We start from the raw sequence: 22,521 nt of genomic DNA, 5'->3' as shown, positions 1-22,521 counted from the left end.
GTTTTACAGTGGTGAATTTGATATACTTTGTTGGTTTAGTTTTAATTCGTTCCATTCGGAGAACTACACATCCCAGGAAGCTGTTCGGCGAAGCACCATTCAGACGCCGGGCTCTCATCCGGGGATTTAATTTATTTGGCGTGTGTTAGCAGCATTTGCGCATCAAACACAGGTCACAATGCTCTCAACAGTGATAATGAGGACGGTGAGTATTTCTGTTTACGTACAAGTAATTATTAGTATTGTGAACTTTAATTTCCTGACACAAACGCGCTGCGAACAGTTCACCTGTAGATAGGTTTATAGCATGCTATGCTATGCTACGCTACGCTAAGCTAGCCGCGTTGAGTGAAGGTCAGGGGCGTTTGTGTTTGTGTTTATGTTTATGTTTATGAAGGATGTTATGCAGGAGTTAAAGGGGCGGAAACTCCACCCTGAAACACACATGAAACATTTCGAGACGTGCGGTTACACGAAACTAAATCAACGAGTGTCTTGTGTACAGTATGCTACATCTGGAAGATTTTAAAGCGACATCCGCTAGGTGGCAGGTCAGAGCCAAAACATCCCCCGTCAAGCAGGTATCGAAGCTGAAATGTAAAAATGTGCAGACTGTGGGTCTTAGTGAAATTTACTGAAAACAAACGGAACAGTTCTTCCTCAGCATTCAGTAACTCTACACGAGACACCATGTTTGTAAGCGTTGATATGGTTGTTCCGACAAAGTACTTTTTCTCTCAGCTACTTCCTGTTGGTTTACAGGACGATTACTCAGAGTCGCCCTCTTTCGTTTAAAAGAATATTACAACGGCGAGCGCGTCAAGTATAAACGTCTCGTGCGTTTGTGGAGGTGCGCGCGCACTCAGTGGAGGCTCGCGCTGCGGAGCCAGGCGGAAGTATAAACAAGGCTTTAGATCCATGAGGATGAAGTTGATGGTCCAGAAGCATGTGTAACTTTTCTTTTAAGAAATCGGTCACCCCTGCTCTCAACAGACGGCACACCGGTTGGGAAACACTGTATTAGAGCATTAATATTAACCTGAGAGTTTAATCGCTCTTTTGTTTGTGTTTTTATTTTTTACCAGCTCCTGCGTGGTGTTCGGTCTCCCCCGCATTCAGCTGTTCTGGTATCGGTGCTGAGTCGGTCTTACCGCGGTGACACGCCAGAGGTGGAGCAGGTGGCGATCCCACTGCCTCCGTGGGAGGAGAAGCAAAACGAGTCGCTGGACATCAAGAGGAAACGCCTGCTGTACGAGAGCAGGAAGAGAGGCATGCTGGAGAACTGCATCCTGCTCAGGTGAGGCAGCCGAGGTTCCGGTACCTTCCTCAGAACTAAAGCGCCGCACGACCCTCCCGAACCCGGTGTGTGGGGGAAGATGCCCTGGCGCAGAAAGCACGGAGGAGGACGAGACCGGAGTTCCTCAGAAGTGTCTTCCGACGTTTTATTTCTATAAAATACAACCACGGCTCTGAAAATTTTACATTGTTTTTAAAAACAACAGAATCTCATGAACGCGTATGTTCTTCACTACGGAACACGGAAAACATGTCGAATGTTTACACCGAGGAAACGTTCCGTTTGTTTTAAAGGGGGAAAGAATAATTCGATGGCCACAGCACTTCTCAAAAAAGTAGGGATGGGGGTGACAAAAGGCATAAAAACAGCTGGAGGAACATTGATTGGGAACGGGTCAGTAAGGTGATTGGGTTTAAAAAGAGGATCTTAGAGAGGCGGAGTCTTTCAGAAGTAAAGATGGGTTGGAATCTGGATGGAAGCAGATGTTGCTCTAAAACCTGTATATACCTTTCAGCACTGATGGTGCCTTTCCAGATGTGCACAGTGTCCCAACTTTTTTGGAATTTGGTTTGTATGTATGTATGAGGTACATGCCTAATAATTAGGTATGGGATTTACAGGTAAAATGTAAACTGCTGTAAAGGAACTGTGCTGCATGTGATCGTCTTGACTCTTGGTTTCTTTTCCATCGGTTTAGTCTTTTCGCTAAGCGCTACCTGGAGAACATGAGCGCATCCCAGCTGCGCCAGTACGACCGCCTCATCAACGAGCCGAGTAACGACTGGGACATCTACTACTGGGCAACAGGTGAGGTCTGAGCCACGCGGAAATCAGCTGATCGATAAACGGCTTAATCAAGAGCCGGACGAGTCATGCGAGAAACTTTATCCGCGATGAAATGGCATGAAAATCTTGCACGAGTATTAATAATAAAAGTGAAATGATTTTGATGTTTTTATTTGTAGAATTTGTGAGGACACAAAATTCCTGTTTTGCAGTTTATGAGATTTAAAGACGATCGCAATGGGTGAATGGATCCGGAATTGTGTGTGTGTGTGTGTGTTTAGAAGTGAAACCTACCCCAGATGTCTATCAGGGAGAAGTGATGGACCTGCTGAAGGAGTTCACCAAGAACAGAGAGATGGAGCAGAGACTGGACGCCCCGAACCTGGAGTACCTGGATAAAAGCAGCAAGTGAGGTCTCGGTGCTGTGGATCAGGACGAAGCGGAAGGTGGAAGAGACTTTAAGTACGTGAGACTGAGCTGTTGTGTGACGCGGTCGAACAGAAGAGAAATTCATTGGTGAATGAGCTGCTTGGTGGGACTCCTTACGGGGGAGTGAGAGATGTATTGATTGTATTTAAACCTGTACAGTGATTTGTCTTATTAAAGACGGTGGTGATGATGATGATGACGATCAGTGCCTCCTTATTGAAGTTAACAGTCACATGCCTGAAAGCCCTGATCAAGAATGACCGCCTTTGTAGCTCTAAAAACTCTTTGAACAATTACAATTTTGTCTATTTTCCTTAAATAGCCATCCATTACTCATTAATCACCGTCTTCAAAACGCATAAGCAAACTGCTTATGAATCTTTTTTTTTTTTTTTAAATAATAATAAATTTTATCCATAAGTCACTGCCGGGGCGAGTGGGGGTATCTCTGATTTATTATTTTTTTCCTTCTTTTTAGAAAGAATTTATTTTATTATTTTTTTCTTCTTGTTTTTTTTTTTCTATGCCATATTTTATTTACAGTAAGGCAGCTGGGAGATATTTCCAGCTGCCATGTTGGAAGAGATATCGATGCACAACACAGATGAAGCTTATTATAAACGTGGTACTATTACATCAAATGCTATGATTGTACAGGTGCATCTCAAAAAACTGGACTATCATGGAAAAGTAAAATCCCCCCCCCCTTACTTTAATGCAAAAAGTGGAACTTTCATATATTCTAGATTCATTACACATAAAGTGAAATATTTCAAGACTTTTTTTGTTTTAACCTTGATAATTACGATGAAAATCCAGTATCTCATAATATTAGAATAAAGAATTTAATACTGTAAATGTCAACCTTCTCCATGGAGACGATCAGCCTGTGGCACTGCTGAGGTGTTCTGGAAGCCCAGGTTGCTTTGATAGCGGTCTTCAGCTCGTCTGTATTGTCGGGTCTGGTGTCTCTCGTAGATTCTCTATGGGGTTCGGGTCAGGCGAGTCGGCTGGAAAATCGAGCACAGTAATACCTTGCTCACAAACCAGTTACTAATAGTTTTGGCACTGTGGGCAGGTGCAGAGTCCTGCTGGAAAAGGAAATCAGCATCTCCATAAAGCTCGTCAGCAAATGAAGCATGAAGTTCTCTAAAATCTCCTGGTAGACGCTGCATCCACTCTCGACTTGAGAAAACACACTGGACCAACACCAGCAGATGACATGGCAACCCAAATCATCACTGACCGTGGAAACTTCACACTGGACTTCAAGCAGCTTGGATTCTGTTCCTCTCCGCTCTTCCTCCAGACTCTGGAACCTTGATTTCCAAATGAAATGCAGCATTTACTTTCATCTTCCCCGTGATTGTGTTTGTGTACTGAACCAGACTGAGAGATTAAAGCCTCAGGAAACCTTTTGAGTTGATTATCTGATTAGAGTCTTCTCAGGTCGACATTTCTGTATTATAAATTCTTTATTCTAATATTTTGAGATACTGGAGTTTTGATTTTTGTGAGCTGTAAGCCGTAATCATCAAAAATAAAAATAAAAAAGGCTAGAGATATTTCACTTCATGTGTAATGAATCTAGAATATATGAAAGTTCAACTTTTTGAATTAAATTGCAGGAAAAACCCCCCAAACTTTTCCACGATATTATCATTTTTTTGAGATGCCCCTGTAAAGTGTTTGGCTCTGTTACATCGATTTCTTCAAATGACCCGTGATTGAGGAGGAGATGAAATGAGTGAGTTGTGTTATGACTAACAGGCCTACAGGGGGCAGCACAGACGGATTCGTTTATTTATTGCATAAATATGAATGACTATGGTGTGGAGTTCCCTCTTCAATCCAGACCACAGGTTCACTCTCCTCCTGCTGAAAAGCTCTTCTCTATGGCCGGGTCTGAACCTCCTGGCAGAGGCAAGCAGGTTTTGAGCTGGAATACTGTGGTATGAAGCTGAATTCAATAATGCCAGGGGCAAATTTAACTACTAACAGTCATTTTATGTCCATATGATCTCGTAAACACTGAATGACTAAATGAGGTTTTATACAGCTTTACCAATGTTCTCAATATAAAGTAGCCAAAAAAGTCTTACTCTAGCTTACTCACTCTTTTCTGTCGCCGTGCTCATTAATTCATCTCCTCTATGTCCATCTGTCTGGCAGAGACGGCGCACTAGGACATGGGAAGTCTTCAGAAATCCAAGAAACCTCTCGGTTCTTTCGGGTTTCCTCCTTGAAGTTTTATTGGCATGAATATTAGTGTACCAAATAGCACGAAGAGAAGGAGCATTGATTACATACTTAATTCGTAATCACATAATCACTCTGCTTCTCTCTCTCTCACACACACACACACTTTTGGTAAATGATGAATAGTCTCATGAATAGCATGCCCTGATAGTGTGCACCTCACCCTACAGTAACGGACAGCACTCGGTGCTGCCTTGGCGTGTAGATGAAGCGTGCACTCGTGCGTATGCCTGAGACTACTTGAACATGATAGCATGCTGGGGATTTATCCCAGAGCCAGACCCATAATTTCAAGGTGTGTGTGGTCTGCTGTTCATCAGAGACGACATCTGTGTTGGAAAATCACACTGTAGCTGTATATCTGTCCAATCGTCCGCTAATACGTCCTGTCTTTGACTTATCCATGAATCACACTGTAAAGCTGTGTGTCTGTCCCAATCCTCGTAAATCTACCAAACCCCATGGCACAGCTGGACTGCTGCAAGTCAGCTTGTCTGTTATCTGTCGTCCAGAACTTTCATTCTGAGATAGTTAATACGCTGACATCAAGGCATGTTGTGTTTTCTTATACTCTCAAGGTTTTCCACACACCTTGCTGGGAGGCATCTGTCATTACAATTTCCCTCTGCAGGGAGAAAACACGCACTGGATGCCAATGCCTCAAGGCATGCGCACACTATTAACAACAGCCGCCTTTGTGAAAGTGCAAAAAAACAAAAAAAACCAAACCCAACAATCCCAGAGATGTAGAAAGTCTGTATGGGGCGAAGTGTGGCCACTCGCAAATTCACGACTACATCTATAATTGAGAAGGCTTTCATGGCAGCCAAGTCGAGCCTCACGCCACTGAACAGTCCAGACCTTTCAATACTACATGTAAGATCAGGATATTTGTCTGGCTCAACACATGCTTGCCAGTTGTCCAGATAATGTAGTATACTCAAAGGCAACTCTCACACACTTTCTGAACCCACTGGGTGCCGAATGGGTATGAGAAGTCCAGAATGTACTAGTGGCAGGTATCTTTAAAATACAGTCTCCTGAAAAAGGGATGTTTCTTTCTTTATTTTATTTTTGCTGAGTTAATTTGTAATGTAGGCAAACAGGAAAAAGAACATATGAAACGATCAAGACGGCATGTGAGTCACCCGCACCAAAGGAAAGGAGACGCAATATTATTGTTACTTTCCCACCGGGGGAAACTCCTGATGCTCCAGATGGCCAGTCTGCCCGTGCTCACATTGGCTAATGTTAATGTTCATGAGTCCACCATCAGGAGAACACTGAACAACAATAGTGTGCATGGCAGGAGAAAGTCACTGCTCTCCAAAAACAACACTACTGTCCGTCTGCATTCGCTAAAGATCACGTGGACGAGCCAGAAGTCTAATGGAAAAATGTTTTGTGGATAGATGAGACCCAAATAGAACTTTTTGGTTTAAATGAGAAGCGTTATGTTTGGAGAAAGGAAAACACTGCATTTCAGCACAAGAACGTGATCTCATCTGTGAAACATGGTGGTGGTAGTGTCAGGGTTTGGACCTGTTTTGCTGCATCTGGACCAGGACGACTTACCATCACTGATGGAACAATGAATTGTGAATTATACCAGAGAACTCTAAAGGAAAATATCAGGACATCTGTCCATGAACTGAATCTGAAGAGAAAGTGGGTCATGCAGCAAGACAACGACCCTAAACACACGAGACGTTCTACCAAAGAACGTTTAAAGAAGAATAAAGTTAATGTTTTGGAATCCGAGTCAAAGTCCTGATCTTAATCCAATAGAAATGCTGTGGAAGAACCTGAAGCAAGCAGTTCATGTGAGGAAACCCACCAACATCCCAGAGTTGAAGCTGTTCTGTACTGAGGAACGTCTAAAACTCCTCCAAGCCGATGTGCAGGACTGATCAACAGTTACCCCAAACGTTTATCTGCAGTTATTACTGCACAAGGAGCTCACACCACACACTGAAAACAAAGGTGCACATACTTTTACCCCTCACAGATATGTAATATGGGATCATTTCCCTCTATATACGGCTGCATGCTGTGCAGGGCTTCATCTGCCTGTACTAGTGCTTCTCCATCTGCCCCTGTAAGTAATATGCATGCTCTTCAATGCCCTCTTGAACACTTATAGGAGCTCTTTAATGAAAGTGATGTATTGTGGCACAGCCCAGTGACTCGCTTGGGTGACTATACTATGAATTGGCTCAGCGTCGGATGAAAGATGCAGCTTCAGTTTCATTAAAGCAGACTTGATAGTCTGCAGTGCATTTGCCGCTGCTGCTGATCTGCACTCCTGCATTGATCATCAGAATGCTCCGATGGCAGGCCATCAGCGAGTGCGCTCTGGTAGTGTGGGCTCGTTATTCAAGTTTAGAGACCCTCTAAGAGTACATCAAAGGCTGACTCTGTGTACAAGGCTGACAGCTGTATCAAGCGTTTCTGCATTGTGCATCTCTTTGCACTGTCGCGTTCAAGCTGCCAACTCCTCGTCGTTCCAGCATTGTAAAGTGCTCACTTTTCCTGTTTGAGGGGGCTGAGCAGCCGAGACTCCTGCGCGTTTCTCGTACTGAACGCAGCCATGTCTGACGTTTACGTTTCTGTCTACTGCTACCAAGTTGCACCAGAAGGATAATGAATAATCTGAAGTGTTGATGATGTAGTCTGTGAGTTTCATAACCTGTTTATTCGTGCAGGCTCCCAAACAGCACGGCGGAAATTGGCTGTGCTCTCTGCAACTCTAGCCAGCCGTGGGCAGGACAGCGCTTTCCTCCAAGTGCGTTACACAACATGAGCTGCAGTTTGAAAAGATGCGGCTGGCTGGCTGCACATGTCTCAGAGGAAGTGAGCCTTCACCCTCCCCGGTTTGTAGCTGTCGCATAATAGGGAAGAGCTGGCTGGTAGGAGGTGACCAATTTCAGGAGAAAACACTACTACTATTAACTATCTACATTACCCACTTGGCTGTCTAGCTGTTTCGCAATTTGTTTCAATATTTGGTAGATGATACTAACTTGGGATGCTTTTCTTGCTAAACAGTGAGCCCAACATGCTTACAAATAAATAATCTTAAGTGTTTTCCAACAAACCCTCAGCTCCAGTGTAGATACGCAAAGTGTAATGCTTTATTGTCTTCTCAGAAAGTGCACTCCAGTGGACACAAATGGCTTCCTGGTAACTCCTATTAAACTTGGAAATTAGCATTAAAAGTGAGCAACGTCCACTAATCGTTTTGCAAAACTCTGTTAATGTACTCGGACAGCCGTGTCATTTTAATATGTAATACATGAAGGTATCGTGGTTGTCCTCGGAGCGCGGTTTCCGAGGTTCTTTATTTGCGTTCGTGACACTTTTTTGAGGCACAACCAACTCCATGCCTAATTCTTCATCGAACAGATGGTGAAATATTGTGTGACATTTTCTGTGCACATTGCTTCTCCTGGAAAATTATTAAGACATCAAGCTTGTTTGTGTCGACTCTGTTGCGTGCTACAGGCTCTGAGAAGGGTATCAGAGGTAAAACTGTAAATTAGCTTGCGTACCCAACACTGTCTAGTAATTAGTGATGAGTTACACGGTACACCATCACGGAAAGGCCGGAATCAATGCTTCAAGGTGCTCTCTGCGAAATATTCACTAACGGCAATATGTCCAGGAACCTTTTTTGGCACTCTGGTGATTTGAGCAGTTAGTCAGAACAACTGGACAAAGGCATTAAGAGTTGAATGATGTAATGTCAGTTCATTATTATTGACTGTAGGAGGATGTTCTCTCTCTCTCTCTCTCTCTCTCTCTCTCTCTCTCTCTCTCTCAAAAGGCATCCACAGCAGATTGTTTGTTTGCTGCTAACAAATGTCTTAAAGGGGATTATTTTGGACTTTTGTGGAACCAGGTGTAATTGCACCAGCAACGATAATAATAATAATAATAATAATAATAATAATAAAAACAACACCCAAAACAATGATATGAAGAAGTGAAGCTGGGTCTGATTTCTTCTTAGTCTAGACAGCGGTTTACTGCAGCGTATCAGGGTCAGGTGGTGAAACAGATGGACACGCCCCCTCGATTTGGTAAATAGCAATAATAAGAAACAATAATAAACATCAATAGTTCTTGTTATAACAGTAGGAATCCTATAAAAAAAACAATAAAAGCAGCAGTGTCCTAATCCTAAAAGTAGAATAAGGTCCACTGTAATAAAAGAGAAGCTCAGCTGGACTGGTGGGGCTTCTGGATTGGGGACAAGTGGTGTTGTCCTCCTACGCGCCTGATCTAACATTTTGTCATTGTAGTCATGCCGCTGAAGCTTGGGATTAGTGTTTGAAATTTGGGTGTGAAAATTCCATGTCTCTTTTTTTCCCCATTTTTCACAGCACAGGATGAAGTGGGTCTCGAGCTCCCCTGCTGTGCAGCGAGCAGTCAGCAGCCCACCAGCTGTTTCTGTGCCCACTGCTGGCAAGACTGTGTGTACCGAGTCTCTACCTGATCAGAATCAGAATCACCTTTATTGCCAAGTACTGTGGGTTTACTTGTACAAGGAATTGGTCTTGGTGTAGTGGTGCTTAACAATACAATATTAATAAGATAAACAAAGTTATGAAAATGAGAAGCATAAAAAAACCCTATAAAGCTATGTAAACTATGAGCATAAAGTTTTAGGAAAATAAAAATAAAGACATTAACTGTACATTAGTGCAGGATGTGCAAAAGTGGGCTAGTTCGAATGCTCACAGTTGAAGTAAGAAGGTGCAGTGCAGCAGTCTGAGTTGTGTGAAACAACAATGTGGGGTTGTTCGTTAATGTAACGTCTATGGAGGCGGATAAGACACCATGGTGGGTCCTGAGCATTGTTAATGAGGCCAGTTGCAGATGGAACTTGAGGTTTTGGTCTCAATGGACCCGCAGTGCCTCGAAAAGTTTGTGTCCTAGGTGAGAGGGGTCAGCCGCAATCTGAACAGCCTGCTTCAGGGTCCTGGAAGTGTACAGGTCATGAAGGCGTGGCAGATTGCAGCCAGTCACCTTCTCAGAAGAGCAGTCTGCAGTCTGCCCGTGTCTTTGGCAGTGGCAACGGTGTACCAGATGGTGATGGAGGTGTAGAAGTGAACCATCATTCTCTTTGGTGGGTAGAACTTCTTCAGCTGCTGCAGGAAGTACATCCTCTGGTGCACTTTTTAAATCAGAGAGCTGATGTTCAGCTCCCACGTATCGACTGGGGAGTCACACAGGATGATGGGGCAGGTCACTGCTTTGTCTCTCTGGTTACAGCTGGATAAGTCTGAGTTTGGTGGTATGTGTAGCAGTGATGCACAGGCAGTTCTTTAGAATGGGTTGGTTTGCCTCGCACCTCCAAAAGTTGGGGGTTCGATTCTCACCTCCTCCCTGTGTCCTGAGTTTGCATGTTCTCCCCATGCTTCGGGGGTTGCCTCCAGGTACTCCAAAGTCCACAGACATGCGTTGTAGGCTGATTGGAATGTCTAAATTGTCCGTAGTGGGCGAATGGGCATGTGCAACTGTGCCCTGCGATGGGTTGGCACCCCACATAGTCTGTTCCCCCACTTTGTGTGCCGCAAGTCGCCTCAGGCTCCAGGCTCCCCATGACCCTGTGTAGGATAAGTGGTACGGAGGATGGATGGTCTCTTCCTCTCTGTGTGGAGTCTTTTTGTGGTTTTCCAGTGGTCCAATCCATTCCAGTTTTACTCCTGTGCTCCAACCCACACCTTGGAGCTTTCCTTGTGCCTCATTACCCCATGTGATGTCATCATCATGGGCTGTTTTAGTTGTAAGCAAGCTGGAGAACCTTGTTAAACTTTGATCTGATTGGTTTTGGACCTTGCTATTTGCTCTTCATTTAAAAAAAAAAAAAAGAATAAAATTCTAGCTCCTTGGAGCATTGTTCATTGTGTAGATCTTCAGTATACAGTGAGTTTGATTCCCTGGGTGTAGCATGCGACTGCCATTTTATTTAGGAGTTGGGTTTATTATCATTTTTGTGACGGGAAGTCATTTGCTGGTGTCTCACAGTTACAGCTGAAGAGATAAAAAGCCATAACATCTCACCCATTTGTTTGTCGCTCACTACATGGAGCAGGGGGCGGAGTCAGGAAGTGGTCAGTGGCCACCCAAGAACGGATCTAAATCAGTCGATATTTTCCATTCCGATTGGTCAGAAGATCTTGATTGCTTTTCTATAACCTATGATGTAACATCAGCTCCAAGGCAAATGAACAGATTTTTTTTAATGTTATTGAAGAGTGAAGAAGGTCTAAGCATTGCTCTGAAGAAGTTTTCTGTAAGGATACATTTACTTAACGTTTATTGAAGAAGACTTCAGTCAGTGTTGGCGCTTTGAGATAAAGTTGTACTTTTTAAGTTTGATTGCCGTGGGGAAAGTCTTCAGGAGAGAGGACGTTGTGCTTTGTAGTTTGTTAGTTATGGATATGCTTTCGAGAGAGAGAGAGAGAATAAAAGAGAGTGGTGAGGGAGGTAATAACGTGCGGTGAAGTGTAATTTTTTTTTGGCAAATTGCTGTGGTATAAGTAGACCTTTTGGATGTGCATTTGTGTCTGAGCAGCCCGTCATGGCTTATTTTCCTACAGCGCCATGCCCCATAGTGTTTTATTCCTCACTTTAATCACCTTTTACATTTTTAATCAAGTACATTAAGCTTTTATGCACAGCAAAAGAAGCACACTTCTGCATAGTAACTTCACCTAGACTGGTATTTGGAGATCAGAATATTCCCTCGATCTTGATTAGAGCCCCAGTCCCAGTTGAAGAGACGCAGGCCTGTAGCGTGATGCTGCCACCACCGTGCTTCACCATGACTTTGGTGTTCTTTAAGTTGTCTTGTTTTTGCGCCAAACATATCATTCTAGAATTATGGCCAAAATGTTGTACCTTGGTCTCACCAGACCAGAACACATTTTACCACATGGTGTAAGAGATTTAGGTGAGCTTGGATGTTTTTTTGGTCCCCCGTATGAGAAGCGGCTTTCATCTAGCCACCCTACTCCATCGCCCACATAGACATGTGAAGAATACGAGATATTGTTGTCACATGCAGGAAGTAATCAGTACTTGCCAGATATTCCTGCAGCTCCTTTAACATTGCTGGAGGTCTCTCGGTAGCATCCCTGAAAAGTATTCTTTTTGTCCTATTGTCAATTTTGGAGGGATGTCCTGTTCTTGATGTCACCGTGGTGCCGCGGTTTTCTCCAGTTCTTGATAACGGCCTTCACGGTATATCTAATGCTTTGGAGATTCTTTAGTACCCCTGTCCTGATCGATACCTTTCGACAGCGAGACCCCGTACATGCTTTATTAGCGCTTTTGTGGACGATGGCTTCAGCAGTCAGATGAAAAGAAAATCATATAGAGCCAGTTTATTTGGGGGGTTAATCAGAATCACTTCACTGATGACAGCTGTGTCATAATTATGCTCCAGTTGAGTCATGTGCACCGTTATTAAAGGATATGCACACTTGCGCACCAAGGTTATTGTAAGATCTTTCTCCCTCGCAAGCGTTTCCCTTTGTTTTTCATTTAAACGTCATACGCATTGCCTGCGTCCGATAACGCCACACGCTCTGTCTGCCTCGGATAACGCCACACGCTCTGTCTGCCTCCGATAACGCCACACGCTCTGTCTGCCTCGGATAACGCCACACGCTCTGTCTGCCTCGGATAACGCCACATGCACTGTCTGCCTCCGATAACGCCACACGCTCTGTCTGCCTCCGATAACGCCACACGCTCTGTCTGCCTCGGATAACGCCACACGCTCTGTCTGCCTCGGATAACGCCACACGCTCTGTCTGCCTCCGATAACGCCACACGCTCTGTCTGCCTCGGATAACGCCACACGCTCTGTCTGCCTCGGATAACGCCACACGCGCTGTCTGCCTCCGATAACGCCACACGCGCTGTCTGCCTCGGATAACGCCACACGCGCAGTCTGCCTCGGATAACGCCACACGCGCTGTCTGCCTCGGATAACGCCACACGCGCTGTCTGCCTCGGATAACGCCACACGCTCTGCCTGCCTCCGATAACGCCACACGCTCTGCCTGCCTCCGATAACGCCACACGCTCTGCCTGCCTCGGATAACGCCACACGCTCTGCCTGCCTCCGATAACGCCACACGCTCTGTCTGCCTCGGATAACGCCACACGCTGTGCCTGCCTCAGCTAACGCCACACGCTGTGCCTGCCTCAGCTAACGCCACATGCGCTACCTGCCTCTGTCTAAGGTGAACCGGTGAACTTGATTGATTAGTGATTTCTCTCTCTCTCTTTTCTGTGTCCTCCCTAGGCATATGGTCCTGCTACACCCTCTGCTCACTGGAATTAATTGATTTTTTTTTTGTGTGTGTGTATGAATAGATCGAGTTTTTGGCTGGTGATGTAAAAGATCTGGCCGCGTCACAAATGTGTTCGAGGGCTCCCTGCCATCTTGATCACACGCCACTGAGTGACTCGGGTCCCTTCACTGAGCCCAGGAGAGACGAACGGACAGAGTCAGGGAGAGAGGAGAGAGGAGAGAGAGAGAGAAAGAGAGACTCGAGAAAGACAAGTGAATTGATAGAGAGGGAAAGGACTGATGAAAAGATAAATGACCAGAGATGGAGAGCGAGAGAGAAAGACTTAAAGGCAAAAAGACATGACGTGAAGGAAAAGATCTGGAGGGAGGGAGCAAGACAGAGATGGAGACAGGAGAGTAAAAAAGTTAGAAAAGAAAGAGAGAGACAAATGGAGAAAGGCAGAAACATAGCTTTAATAACTTTTCTCTCTCTCTCTCTCTCTCTCTCTCTCTCTCTCTTTCGCTAACAGCTCTCCACGATGATATTTCTTCTGATTTTTCTCTTCTCTGTCAAATCAGCAGGCACAGCTTTCATCTTCTGCCAGAGAAGTCGCTTTGAATCTGAAGCAGAGAGAAGAAGCACTATGCATTTCATGTGTAGAGCTTTGTTGTCAAGAGAGGGAGGAGGGGGGAGAGGAGAGGAGAGAGACGCTATCCGTCCATCGCTGCCGAATACACGCTAACCCAGAACTCTCTCCCACCTGAGGGACGGTGTGTGTATGCGTAATGTGAGTGCACCGGCACATTCCTGAGTCAATATACTGTACATCCAAAAATATCCATGCTGACATGAACCACATGACGCATCAGACGGTATGGCCGCGCATAGATACAATATCCGACACATCATATGGTTAAACCCTAAAAATGTGCGAAAGTCAGAGACCACCCTTTTGTTTTCAATCGAAAGGCCATTCAGGATTTACCGTTAATTATTCGGCGATGATGAATAAACGTACAGCGCGTCGATTCCATTTTCACTCAAACAGCCGTGCAGTACCTCCAGTATTTTTTTATTCATGCAGGTCAATATTAAAAATCAATATCCCAAGTAAAATATTTACACATCTCATACTGTTGAAGAACCTTTTCTGTGGATTGTTATTATTTTTTCTGTTAAATACGTTTTCCATTTCATTACCTCTCAATATTTTTGCGGTTCATAAATCGCACAAAAGGGTGATCTCTGACGTTTGCGCAGTACTGTAATGCTCTGAAGGTTATATTTTACTGAACATGAACTTCCTGTTCTCTTCTGCATTCCCAACGTTCCATCATTTTTGCCTGTTTTCCAGAATTCAGCTGTGGTGTGGGGAATCTTTGTCTACAACCTTTGTAGTATTAGGGACGTAATGATGCACTCCAGTCATGATTTGTTTCAATTTGATTCTCAGAATAGTTATATGATGGAATATGATGGCTGAAAAGACTCTCTCTGAATCGGAAACAATGCAAAACAATGTGCATTCTTATCTGTATAAAAAAACGAAATAGATCAGAAGATAATACTGTAGACAAAATGCACTACGGGTTTACCGTATCTTCAAAATAAATACGTTTATAATGTATAATACTTTCTCCCCAGAAATGTTATTGAACAAACAAAGGCTCAGCCCCGGAAAAAAAAGATCAATCGAAACATTATGAGCTCCGGAGGTGTCACGTTAGCTATAAATAGAGCTCCAAAGTCGGATAAAATGACCGTATTCAGTGACCTCTTTCTCAGGCACTGTAGAGCACAGAAACATGGGGCTGGTGTTTAAAAAAAAAAACAAAAAAAAAAAGAGCACATCAGTATCTTTCAAAGGTTATAATATGGTGATGTTAACCGTATAACCGTTTAACATCATGTCAAGATGCATCGTTACACCCTCTCTGTGTGAATAGTGAATGCGTGCGATTCCAACAGGCGAGACTATCAAGTTTCTCTGGTCTGAGAATAAAACCAGATCTAATTACTTTAAAAAAAAGAAAACCACTTATAATCGAAGACAAAGGGCTTTTGTTGAATTAGCCACCCTGAAAAAAAAAAAAAAAAAACTTTTGTGTTTTGCTGTCAACTATAAACTATAGTTTCATGATTGTTCTAGTCTGCGGGCTTACTCGTTCACATTAGATTAGATTAGAAAGCTTGCCAGAGAGTTCCACATGGCATCTGGTTGAGATCGATTATAGACCTGAAAGATGCAGAAACCTTGCGAATGGGATTTGAATTCACGACCTGCTGTTCAGTAGCCACTTCAAGTGCAGTCGGTCTAACCAGTTTAAATGATATTGTAATTCTTTCTCTCAGCGGGCGCTGTCAGAATCTGCTGGTGCACCCATGTGATAGTCAGTATGTTGGGTCTACAGTATAGTATGTGGGCGGAATCACTCAGACCTTTGTGCTCGGTCAACCATGAAACCAGGGCATGATCAAAGCCTGTTGACTCGCGTTCAGAGGCAAACTGATGAATATTCCAGTCGACGAGAGCGTATATTGATTTTTGCCTTTCCTGAGTACATACGGTGTAGACCAAACAATTAGTAAATCTAACGACCGAATAAAGGAACTGGTGGCGTACTTCCGCCAACGCGGTGCTGGACCAGCTTCGCTTTTTACGTTCGATCGCTAATGTACGAGCGTAAGTACAACGCGCACTGGCCAATGTGCAATTAGGTTTGCACAATAACGAGTGTAGTTTGGCGCCCGTGCTTGTGGTCACTTCTATAGAGCGTTCCTCATAACACCCCCCCCCCCCCAACAAACAGGAGTCTTCTTCAGCATGCCTGTGTTCACACTGTTTTGCATGATTTGCTTTAATAGGGGCATATAAATACCTTGAGTTGTTGTCATGGCAACAAAATAACGCTGCCGCAAGCCGACGTAAAGGTTCCTGAGCTGAAAAACAGAGCTCCCTGCTAACACGCGCTTAAGACGTGTGTATCGTGCTACTCCGACTTGTACAGTCGATGCTACTTCTTAACATTCAGGACATACCTTTTTTGTTTACTGATTTCATTGTTTTGTCAGGAAATTGCATCAGTTCTCTGTGCCTTCTGGGTAAGCTTTTCTCCTAATATGTACAGTAACGTCTACTTCACCCCTCAAGCACACTACTTCACAGCTAGTAGCGCAATAATTTTGCTAGTGAGTACTTAACAAGCTCTAATTTTAAACTATTCCGAAGAGCGTTTCTTCTTCTTCTTCTTCTTGTTCTTCTGTGGGTTCTGCAGCAGACCGATATTCAGGCTGAACTGTCTCCCGTCTGTCAGCCTGGACGCTCGTCTGTGCATCAGGCATCCGATTTTCCACGAGCTTTTTGGCGCTTCTTTGCAAAGTGTGACGGGGCGTTAGCAACGGCTAAAATCGTTATGGGATGCTAATTACTAAACCACTTAGCTAAGTGGCACCACTCTGGCACTCGGGTCTCTTGAACCAACACGCCGCCTGCATTTTAAATAACTTGGCGTGACTCTGGCGCAGGGCTGGGCCTGTATTTCCGATACCTGTATAATAATCCATATAGGCTGTCCAGCGTCATCCTCATAACATCCAGGTGAGGTGATTTATTCGTTAAAAAAAAAAAAAAAGTATTTCCTTTGTTATCATTATTATAACCAAGCATAAGCAACCCAGCATTTTTTTCTTCTTGCATTTTCTTTCATCTGTTACCAAAAGTATGTGCACCCCTGACAGTCACACCCATATATGTCCTTGTTGAACGTCCCAGTCCAGATTTATTCCACTCTTTTTGCTGTTGATACTGTGCTCCACTCTTCTGGGAAGGCTTTCCACTAGATTTCGGAGCATGGCTGTGGGGATTTTGTTCGATTTGTGTTCATTCAGTGAAGGTGTTCAGTGGAGTTGAGGGATCGAGGTGTTCTAGTCCAGCCTTCCTGGAGCTGGCTTTGTGCACAGGGGCATTGTCGTGCTAGAACAGGTTTTGGGCCTTTTAGTTCCACTACAGGGAAATTGTAACGCTAGAGCGTGCAAAGACACATCTGGATAATGCTCCAGAGCAGACCACTGGCGGTAACGCTGAAAGCTGATGATAAAGAAATATAGTTTCCAAAACACTGTATGGGGGGGGGGAATGTGGAGAAAAGACGCGCTGCACGTGCCACATTGAGCAAGCTGTGCCACGCGCCGGTGATTCCAGCTGCCAGGAGTCACGCGTGAGCCTCAAGACACCGTCCAACCTGCCTCCCGTGGCCATCCGGTCTCCTACAAACAAACCGAGTGTAATGGATTGAGAGAGGGAGTGAGGGAGGGTGTGTGAGTGTGTGTGTGTGTGTGTGAGAGAGAGAGAGAGAGAGAGAGAGAGAGAGAGAGAGAGAGAGAGAGAGAGAGAGAGAGAGCGCACGAACACGAGAACACACTAACCTGCTGGAGTGTAGCGGATAGGAGACGCGCGCGGTCTGACTGCTAGGCACGCGCGGGCTCTTCCACGCTCGTGACGGCACGAGACGGAAACTCAATATATATTCCTAATTTGAGGGTTTTTTTCTTCTTCTCCCTCACAGTGAAAAAAAAAGAAAGAAAGAGAAGAATAGAGGAAAAGGCAGCCATGCGTCTGAACCGAGACGCCGAGGACGGCAAAGGTGAGTGAGAAAATACCATCATGGTACTTTCATAGTCTCTCTCTCTCTCTCTCTCTCTCTCTCTCTCTCTCTCTCGGCTATCCAGGGATGCTTTGGCATGTAGGATTATTTTGGATAGCTTATATCCCATATGCACAATTTCACGTGCAAACAGGTTTCTATAGAAACGTGCACGCGGAGGAAACGTGGTGGTCTATCATCAGATCAGGACACTTGTTGTTGTTATTGTTGATCTTGTGCATTGTTGAGCGTTTGGATTCCAAGGTGCTTCCAAGCCATGCACAAGGTCATCACACCCTCAATCACACGCACAGTCATTAGTGTGTGTGTGTGTTTGTGTGAGAGAGAGAGACGGAGAGATGGTAAGGTCTCCATCTCCATGAGGACCCACTGTCCACTCCTCCAGAGAGATCCATCCATCCGTCCATGCCCTGGTTGCCCTCTCCTTCTCCTGTTGCGCGCGGTGGGAGAAGTGAGGCTAAAATTAGACTCTCCTTCGCCTAGCTTGAGAATTAATACACACACACACACATACACACACAGGGAGAGAGCAGAGCCACTGAGATGATCTCCGTGAGTCAGATTTAGATGTGATGATGATAATTCAGTGTTATCACTCTCTCTCTCTCTCTCTCTCTCTCTCTCTCTCACACACACACATCAGACCAATTGCTCATCTGCAGGAGCAGCAGACTGTGTGTATGTGTGTCTGTCTGTCTGTTTGCAGTCTATATGCATGTGAAACATATATAATATAGTGTGTGTGTGTGTGTGTGTGTGTGTGTGTATTATGTGTGTACTGTGTCTGTGGAGTGTGTGTGCTTGTACATAGTGGATATGCCCTGTATTTCGTGTGTGTATTGTGTATGTGAATGTTCCATGTGCTGTTTGTGTGTACTATCTGTGCATTGCGAGTGTCTGCCTTTGAAATCTGATTGTGTGTGTGTGTCTGTGTGTGTTGTGCTCTGATTGTGTATGTTCTGTAGATGTTTGTGATATGTGCATTATGAGTGTTTATCTTTGCAATTTTCGTGTGTGCATTATGTGTGTGTGTGTGTGTGTGTGTGTGTGTGTTGATATCTGTACATGCACAGCCTTGCATATTTTTAAGGAAGTGGTTCCGATTGGCCGAACTTAAGAGCGCTTCAGTTCATCACTCGTTTCTGACACTTTTTTTTTTTTTTGGGAAAATTCCTCACACATCTCAATGTGGACATATTGACCGTGTGTGTATGTGTGTGTGTGTGTGTGTGTGTGTGGGCTAGCACGCTGACAATGCTGTCCCTGTAGCATTCTCTCCTCTGAATCAACACGTGCTTTTGGAAGCAAGGACGCTGTTGTAGCGCACTGTATGTCCATGTTGAGGTTCAAGGGCGCGCACACGTCGTCTTCGTATTTCATTCGGGGAAAAACCCGAATACAGCCGTATATATATATTTCTCATTCAAATATGAGGAATCATCGTGCGTCTCTTTTAAAACACACACGTTATGAAATTTCCATTTCATCACTACTCTAGACAATCTGAAGGTGTAGTGTAGTAACGGTCTGGTGTGTTCCCAATGAGAAATAAAAATAAACCCGAGCGTGGTCCTGTGGAAGGAGACGAGCCGGATCGTCTTGCTGCTCTGCCCTGATGTCACAGAGGCTGGTCCATTGGCTGAAATAGCTCACGTGGTTAGCGACGTTTCTGACATGAAGGTCACACAGTGTCACACAGTGTCACACATCCCTCATACTCATGTTCCAGGTGGAAATGAAAAGAAAATTGTGTAAAAATCTACTCAACCACCACAACAACTGGCATCAGTAATCCATCTCTAGCTAATCATATAGACCTTTGTTTTTTAAAATTTTTTTTAACCAGTTCAAATCTTTGCTATAGTGTCTGAGCGAGTTCGGCTTGGGCCACACCAGGATGCCAATCATTTTATTATTATTATTAGTAGTAGTAGTATTATCATCATCATCGCAATAAGACGATAAGTCTAGGCTGGGAGTAGGACGTTCGAGATGAAGGGGGACTCATAACCTAATCAGTACACCATGACCTATTGTCTTAAACGTCATTCCAAATCATTGAGAGGCCCCGAGAGCGAGAGAGACCAAAAGATAGGTTTATCACTGACGTTAATTAGTGTGCCGAGTGTAAATAGCAACAACACAGTCAACGATAATTGACCGTTTCGTACAAACAGCTAACAATAGCCTTCGTTCGTAACTTTAGACAGCGACTTTTCGCCTGCTAGGACGCACCTTGTTTTGTGACGTTCGTTAGCTATCAGTAATCTTCTATTATTACTTCCAGTATACGTGGGTATATGTGGGCGGGAAAGTTTTTTCCGCTAGTCGAAAACTCGGACGGTTTCGCCAACGTGGGAATGCAAACAGCACCCGGCTTTTATTAAGAGGACGCACAGACGGTCTGCCGTCCAACTTAACTGTAAACGTTTCGGAAGCGGTTTTTTTCATTTTTGGAAGGAGACTCCCTTGTCAGCGCTTCGTAACGGTCACGGTGCTTTTAAGGTCTTCAGGGCGGAGGAGTTGACTGTTTCTCTGTAAACAAATAACCGCAATGAAACGTTAAATATGATGCGTTGTTTAATTTATTAACAAATTAAAGAATGGACTTGTTGGCAAATGGCTGTTGTATGAGCGGAATAAGCCGCTCCACTCTCCGGACTACGCCGTTATACGGCACTCCGCTTGGCGATATTGAACGTTCATGATGATGTCATTTGATATCATTTCCTGTCCTTGGTTTATGGTTTATGACAATTTATGATGGTTTACGCTTTATGACAATCATTATGCTGGTGTGTAGTAGTATATTTGGCATAAAACATATTAGTGTATTTTACTTTCCATGCTCGTTTACGCCTTTAAATTGACATTTCACACCCTCTGCTTGTGTAGCCTGTTTTTTTTTTATCGTTTATCCTGTCAGTTTAGCCGTAGTTCTCCGCTTTATCGTCTCCTGTGCCGAGGCTTTTGGTGCGGTCCTTAACTAAACTCACTTGCCATCCTTAACAGGAAGCCATTCCGTGGCAATTTTTTGCTCGGTTATAAGGTCCTTCTGATCACCATTGCTACGGTAATGCCCGTTTCTGCTTCCCTTTTGTGCTAGACTGATAGAGTGTCAGCACACACTGGGCATATGCTTACGTCCGGCATGGTATATACGTTGCATACAACGCATTCGCAATTAAGTAATCAAGATGCGATTGAATCGTATAGACTTTCGGCTTTAATTCGAGGAGGGTTTAAACAAAGCGTTGCGTTAACTGTTTTGGAATTATAGCCTACTTGGATGCATAGTCTGGAACCCATGGACATCACCATTGGGTTGAGGTCTTCGGACATTTAAGGACATTTCATTTCGTTGTCGTAAGAAGTTCTTGGGTTGATTTCGCTGTACGTTTCGGGTCTTTATCCATCTGTACTGTGAAATGCCGTGCCATCAGTTTTGATTGAATCTGAGCAGAAATGAAATCTCTATCCACTACAGACTTCATCCTGCTTCTTCTATCAGTAGTCACATCATCCATAAACACAAGTGGCCCAGTTCCATTAGCAGCCATACATGCCCATGCCATAACACTTCCTCCACCATGTCTGATAGAGGACGTGGTATATTTTGGATCATGAGCCCTTCCTTTCCTTCTCCATACTGTTTTTTTCTTCCCGTCATTCTGGTACAAGTTCATCTTGGTTTCATGTGTCCAAAGAATCTTATTCCAGAACTGCGCAGGCTTGTTCAGATGTTTTCTAACAAGTAATTTTCTAATCTGGCCTTTGTGTCCTTGAGCGTGAATATACCCGTTGTATAGAAGGTGTATCTCGATTGTAGACTTTGACAATGATACCTCATCCAGAGCGTTCTTGACTTGGCTAGATGTTGTGAAGGGGATTTTCTTTAACACCTCTTTGGACTGCATACTGAGAGTTCCCGTGAACAGCTACCGAATGCAAATTCAACACAACTCCAGACCTTTTTACATGCTTAATTTGTCATGAAATAACGAGGAAACGGGCCACACCCAGCCACGAAACTGCTGAGCAGGGAGTTGTCCAGTTACTTTTGAGCCTGTGAAAATGAAGGGGCAAAATAACGAACAATTGCGTCGCTGTACATATACTTATGGACCTCACACTATGTACACTCATCAGAACGGACCGTGTATGATTGCATAACTTACAGAGAAGGTGTTCTATAGACCAGAATATAGAGAACACTGGAGAAAGCCGAGCATCTCATCCTAGTATCGTGTTCATTACACCCTGACATCTATTAGCATCGCGGTCATCATACGGCTTCGCAAAGACGCCGTAAACGGTAAGTCGATTGATTAGGGAGTTTAAGGCATTAGAGACGCCTCTGAATGATGGAAAAAATCCCTAATCACATCTTAACACGCTCGCATCTTTATTCTGCAACCATCCTAACGTGCTGCACGTAACGACCGTGCTTTAATGATAGATTAAGCCTGTAGACAACACGGCATGACCAGTATGTGAAAGCATTGCAGCACACCAGCAGACTTTACCACGGCATTCATAGACGGAATGATTCCAAAAGAACATAAACCTGATTTGAACTGCATTAGTTTCTCATCTGGAGGTCTGGAATAAAATATTTATGCGTCTCTTTGATAAAACTCTTGGCTCTGAAATGGATGACGTAACATGGATATGAATTGATGTCGACCAACCTGATCATGATCACTGGATCATGAATTCAATTAGAGATCCATTTATTGTGTGTGTGTGTGTGTGTGTGTGTGTGTGTGTGTGT

The 22,521-nt window shown here is 44.1% G+C and overlaps 2 protein-coding genes across 2 annotated transcripts in view; both read left to right on the top strand.

Annotated features, from left to right (window-relative positions):
- Nucleotides 1-47: 47 nt before the first annotated feature.
- sdhaf2 (succinate dehydrogenase complex assembly factor 2) lies at nt 48-2,714 on the top strand. Its single transcript, XM_053634847.1, has 4 exons — nt 48-205; nt 1,086-1,297; nt 1,995-2,104; nt 2,365-2,714. The coding sequence occupies exons 1-4, from the start codon at nt 179-181 to the stop codon at nt 2,493-2,495; spliced, it is 480 nt and encodes a 159-aa protein (XP_053490822.1). The 5' UTR covers nt 48-178; the 3' UTR covers nt 2,496-2,714.
- Nucleotides 2,715-17,499: 14,785 nt separating this feature from the next.
- syt7b (synaptotagmin VIIb) overlaps nt 17,500-22,521 on the top strand; it is an 85,230-nt gene continuing 80,208 nt past the window's right edge. The window contains exon 1 of the mRNA XM_053634328.1: nt 17,500-17,726. Within this exon, the coding sequence (XP_053490303.1) occupies nt 17,693-17,726 (34 nt within the window). The 5' untranslated portion in view covers nt 17,500-17,692. The remainder of the gene's footprint in view (nt 17,727-22,521) is intronic.

This window comes from Ictalurus furcatus, chromosome 10 (assembly GCF_023375685.1).
Source record: "Ictalurus furcatus strain D&B chromosome 10, Billie_1.0, whole genome shotgun sequence".
NCBI lineage: Eukaryota > Metazoa > Chordata > Actinopteri > Siluriformes > Ictaluridae > Ictalurus > Ictalurus furcatus.
Note: the sequence above shows the minus strand (reverse complement) of the source record. Positions and strands in the feature narration are given on the sequence as shown.